The sequence below is a fragment of the Myotis nattereri genome (genome assembly GCF_964212035.1).
Source record: "Myotis nattereri genome assembly, chromosome: 1".
Classification (NCBI taxonomy): Eukaryota; Metazoa; Chordata; class Mammalia; order Chiroptera; family Vespertilionidae; genus Myotis; species Myotis nattereri.
Window position 1 is genome coordinate 136,410,120 of NC_138075.1, and position 5,795 is coordinate 136,415,914.

Sequence of the window (5,795 nt, forward strand, 5' to 3'; positions counted from 1 at the left end):
TAACTGCCCTCCCCTGCTGGCCTGGTCACCCTTAACTGCCCTCCCCTGCTGGCCTGGTCACCCCTAACTGTCCTCCCCTGCTGGCCTGGTCGCCCTCAACTGCCCTCCCCTGCAGACCTGGGTCCCCCCCAACTGCCCTTCCCTGCAGGCCATCTTGTGTCCACATGGGGGTGGCCATCTTGTGTGTTGGAGTGATGGTCAATTTGCATATTACCTCTTCATTATATAGGATAATACTCCACTATATATACACCATAGTTCATTTACCCACTCATCCATCAATGGACAATTGGGTTGCTTCTGACTTTTGACTATTGTGAATAATGCTACTCAATGAACATTGGTGTACAAATATCTATTCAAGTTCCCACTTTCAAATCTTTTGGGTGTATACCCAGAAGTAGAATTGCTGGGTTATATGGTAATTCTATGTTTAACTTTTTGAGGAACTGCCCTACTGTTTTCCACAGCAGTTGCACTATTTTACATTCCCTGCAGCAATACACAAGGGTTCTAAATTTCTCCACATCCTCAACATTTATTTTCTGTGGGTTTTTTAAAAATATTCACTGTAATGTGCGTGAAGTGGTATCTCTTTGTGGTTTTGACTTGTATTTCCATAATTATTAGCAAAGAGTTTTTCTTTTTGGGAACAGAAAAAGGAAAACTATAGTGCCAAAGATTTAGGTTGGAATATGGTCCTAGAAAATGGAAGCAAACATACAGAACTACAGTAAAAGAGAGAGAATAATGTGGGAATGCAGCTCTACAAATGTTAATCTCCAAAGCAGTCTTTAAAAATAAATGTATTATTATCTTAAACAATAAAAAATCAGGAAAGTACCACTGCCCTCAAGGAATAGAAAGAAATTGAATTGACATGAATAAGCTTACAGTACATAAGCTATATGCAGAATATAAAAAAATAACTATAGCAACATTTCATATACATTTATGTTGGAGGGAATTCAATCTATCATGAGTTTATTCTCACAGTGATGAATCAAAGTGATAAAAATCTTGGAGCTCACTAGAAGACAGGATCAAAAATTCCTGTGTCACTTTAAAAATCTAAACCTCGTGTTTTGTCAGCCGACATTTTTGCCCAGAGATTTGAAGTTAAGCAAGATTCTCTAAGAGAGGAATCAGGATAAAGGATTAACAATGGGAAATCTGGCATCAGGCAAGGGATTGTTACAGAAAAAATGTCATTGTCTTCCTCACATACACACAGAAAGGGCTGTACATCCATAACATGGCCATAGGTTTTAAAAATGTGAACTAGTTTACCTAACATATAGATTAACTTAGAATCAGCATTTGAAAATTCACTTTTAACAAGTAGAACCAAGATGGTGGTGTAGGTAAATGCCAGTACTCACCATCTCCAACTACCACATCAAAATTACAACTAAAATACAGAACAACCATCATTCAGAACTGCCCAAAATCTGGCTAAATGGAAGTCTTACAACTAGAGAAGTAAAGAAGAAAGTACATCGAGACTGGTAGCAGGGGCAGTGGCACAGATCTGACACCCACATGTGGTGCTTTTTTAAATCAGGTGGGATATCTCCACTGTGAAAATCCAGGGGTCCCAGCCCCACACCAGACCCCCAGCCCAGGGTCCCAGAGCTGGGAATAGAACTCCCCATAACTTTGGGCTGTAAAAACCAGCAGGGACTGTAGCTGAGTAACACAGAGGCTGATGGAGACCCAGGCAGTTCCTCTTAAAGGGCTGGTGCACAAACTTACACAGACTGGCTCCCTCTGGGCTCTAGTGCTGGGTGGCAGCTTTGGAAGAACCAGGGACATATGGGCAGGAACTGGGTTGTCTAGCATTGGGGCAGGAATTCAGGGGCAGCTTTCTCTCAGATAGGGTTGCTTGAATGGATCATTGTTCCTGTGCTGGGACCTCCCTGATTGCAGAGCTGGGTTTCCATCAGCCTGGCACTTACTGTTTGCTCCACCCTGGTTATGGGGTTTGCCCCACCCCATCCAATTTGCGGCCCCACCCAAGCTGTTTGTAGTGGCTTTTCCATACGACTGGCCTGTCCTGGCTCAAGCTTTCTAAAATCTCTCAAACCAGCAGTAGCTGATGTTGGCATGCCCCATACCTATCAATAAGATACCTAAGCCCTAGCCAGTTTGGCTCAGTGAATAGAGCATCAGCCTGTGGACCAGAAGGTCCCTGGTTCAATTCTGGTCAAGGGCACATACCTTGGTTGCAGACTCCTTCCTGGCCCCAGCCCTGGTCAGGCCACATGCAGGAGGCAACCAATCGGTGTGTGTCTCTCATATCGATGTTTCTCTCTGTCTTTCCCTCCCTCCCTCTTCCACTCTCCCTGAAAATCAATAGAAAAATATCCTCAGTGAGTATTAACAAAAAATAAAAAAATAAGAGGCCTAAGACCAGGCACTAGCACCAGCCTGCCTTGTTTCACAGCTTGGCCTCCCCTGGGAACTTCCAAGCCCAATACAAGTAGCAGCCATCTGCAGATCATCCTGTAGCTCCTGCTGGGTGACCTCAGGAAGTGGCTTACTTTGTACCTGCTAGGAGGCCCCATAGCCAGTGCACCCAGTAGAAAGCTTCAGACCATACCAGGTTATAACTCTACACATTCACAAGTGACACATTCAAGGGACAGACTCAGTGAGCACCAAAGCCCAACTGAAGCAAGTCCTGCACCATAGTGGTGTCTCCTGCACAGCAGCTCACTGTAGTAGCAGCTGGTCCTCACAGCCATTTGGCCTGGAGGTTAAGTCCTCCCAGTGACACCAATAGCAATTAAGGCTCAACTACAACAAGACTATGCACACAGCCCACACAGGGGTGCACATAGAGCCCCCAGCTCATGTGACTAGGGAAGCTGAGCCACTGGGCCCTGCAGGACAACTATTACAAAAGGCCACTCGGATGTGAGGGTGATCTGGCTGCGACATCTGTCACCCCATTGATCACCAGGGTTGATTCGGCTGATCTGGCTGGCTAGGCGGGTGTCCCCCTCCTCCCTCACCGATCCATGTGCGTCCCTCCCAAAGCTGCGCGCTCGGTCAAAGAGGACGACCTTCCCCCCCGAGGAGAGGACCGGTCTTCGGTCAAGGGTATATGAGTAGCTGCGCTCCCCTGCTAGAACCTCCAAACAAGCTCTCAAAAGGTCACTCTACCAATTCCAGGAGATATAGCATCTCTACCAAATGCATAGAAACAAACACAGGGAAGCAGCCAAAATGCAGAGACAAAGAAATACATCACAAATGAAAGAAACAGAAGCAAGCAAACTACTGGATACAGAGTTCAAAACAACAGTTATAAAATTGCTCAAGGATCTTAAGGACAGCTTCAAGGGGCTTAGTGAGAATTTCAAGGATCTTTGTGAGAATGTCAAGGAAATTAGCGAGAACATCAAAGACGTGAAAAAGGACCAGGCAGAAATTAAGCATACACTCACTGAAATAAAGAATAATTTATAGGGATTCAACAGTAGAGTAGAATCACATCAATGATTTGGAATATGAGGAAACAAAAATCACACAATCAGAAGATCAAAAAGAAAAAAGAATCCAAAAATATGAAGACAGTATAAGGAGCCTCTGAGACAACTTCAAGCATACCAACATTAGCATTATGTGGGTTCCAAAAGGAGAAGAGGGAGACTAAGATATTGAAAACCTATTTGAAGAAATAATGACAGAAAACTTCCCCTACCTGGTGGGGAAATAGACTTACAAGTCCAGGAAGCACAGAGTCCCAAACAAGAGGAACCCAAAGAGGCATCATAATTAAAATGCCAAGGGTTTAAGACAAAGAGAGAATCTTAAAAGCAGAAAGAGAAAAGCAGTTAGTTACCTACAAGGGAGTGCCCATACTACTGTCAGCTCATTTCTCAACAGAAACTTTGCAGGCCAGAAGGGAGTAGTAAGAAAGCCACTCAGCTGCCCCCGGCCATGTCCTCCAGGACCAGCATGTATGCCCTGCAGTGCTTGGTGGAGCAGTTCAAGCTGGAGGCCAGCGTGGAGAGGATCAAGGTCTCTCAGGCAGCTGCCAAGCTTCAGCAGTACTGCATGCAGAATGCCTGCAAGGATGCCCTGATGGTCAGTGTTCCAGAAGGCAGCAACCCTTTCCAGGAGCCCAGATCCTGTGCTTTGTTCTGAAGACTGGAAAGAAGTTAACTAAGGAAGCCTTCAGGCACAAAGTGATGAATGACTGCCTCCAAATCTCATGGAAACATTTTTCTCTAACCAAATGACTTACATATTCAGACCTTCCCTGTGGCCTGGTCCTATAGCCAAAATTCTACAGAAATTGATGAGTTTCAAATCCAATTAGGAAACTGGGTGAAGGAGTAGACTTTTAAATAATAATGGCCTGGTTTGTTTGATGAAGTGCTTTATACTTAAGACAAACAAAAACCTTACCACCAAATATACAAAATGCACCTCTTTCATAAGTGAATTATTAGTGTTTCTAGACCTGAAATGTTATGTATGTTTTATTTACTGGGTGTTTACATTTTGGGAAGAAAAACATTTTTATTAAAAATTTGAATATTTGTGATTTGTTGTTCTAGAGATTTTTACACCATAACAAAATGTGTTCTTTTCTCATGAATTTATAATTTCTAAATGAAGGCAAGACAGTGTAAAATTTGGGGCAAGAACAGACTTTATTAATCAAGTGATATCTTGATTTTTATAAGTGAGAAGACTGTTTTATTTTTAACACTAAATATGGAAGCTGTTTCTTAGCAAACTTGTTTGGAAAGATTAGTGTGTTGTGTATTAGATCTCCCCATTTTGTGTATGCCACAGATCTGTTCTTTGTCTTCTTAAGTTCCTCTACTTTATAGTTGTGGTTGTGCTTTAAAAAAAATTCCTACATTATTTCATAGCTTTCAAATATGTTTAAAATGTGACTTACAGAACATTGCAAATGATTAAAAGCAAAGCAATGTGAAAATCTTACAAGCTAAATGGATTCTTAATGTCATAAGTGTTTTACTTTGATGATGTGCCTTTGATTTAATTTGAGACCCTTTAAAATGGAAACTTTATTTGTATTTGTAATAATTTTTGAAGAGCTTGGAAATAAAATTTCTGCTTAACTCAAAAAAAAAAAGAAAGAAATATTCAAGTGATGAATAGCAAGGACCTACAACCAAGATTATTCTACCCAGCAAAGCTATCATTTAGAATTGAAGGTCAGATAAAGAGCTTCACAGACAAGAAAACGCTAAAGGAGTTCATCACCACCAAACCAGTATTACAAGAAATGTTGAAGGGCATTCTTTAAGAAGAGGAAGAAGAAAGAGGAGGAGGAGGAGGAGGAAGAGGAGGAGGAGGAGGAGGAGGAGGAGGAGGAGGAGGAGGAGGAGGAGGAGAGGAAGAAAATGTGAACAATAAAATGGCAATAAATATATATCTCTCAACAATAAAGGGTTTTTTTAAAGAAAATTTACTCTAAAGGGAATGGAATCTGCTAATTCAGTACAAAATACAATATAAAAACAGTACTCCATTTATTGTGATGTTCACAAAATCAATATTAATTTTTGTTGGTTCTTTTATTTCTAAGATGCAGTCAGCTTTCAATATACCACATTATTTGGCCAGAAATTTAATTCTCATGTTTCTCCCTCCCTTCTCAAATCACATATTGTCTTAAGCAGTCAAAAGTAAAGCCTTAGGAATGTTCTGGGGTTTGCTTTTTCCTTGTAACAAGCAGAAGTTTGCTGGAATCATCATAAGTGATGCAACTTGGTTTCTGTCTTGTTTTTTTAATTGACAAGGGAGAG

At 41.6% G+C, this 5,795-nt stretch overlaps 1 protein-coding gene across 1 annotated transcript; it reads left to right on the forward strand.

Moving 5' to 3' along the window:
* Positions 1-3,948: 3,948 nt before the first annotated feature.
* Positions 3,949-4,155, forward strand: LOC308525436 (guanine nucleotide-binding protein G(I)/G(S)/G(O) subunit gamma-10-like; the record flags this gene model as incomplete). The annotated part of the gene is made up of 1 exon (XM_081100257.1): positions 3,949-4,155. The coding sequence occupies one exon, from the start codon at positions 3,949-3,951 to the stop codon at positions 4,153-4,155; it is 207 nt and encodes a 68-aa protein (XP_080956383.1).
* Positions 4,156-5,795: the final 1,640 nt, after the last annotated feature.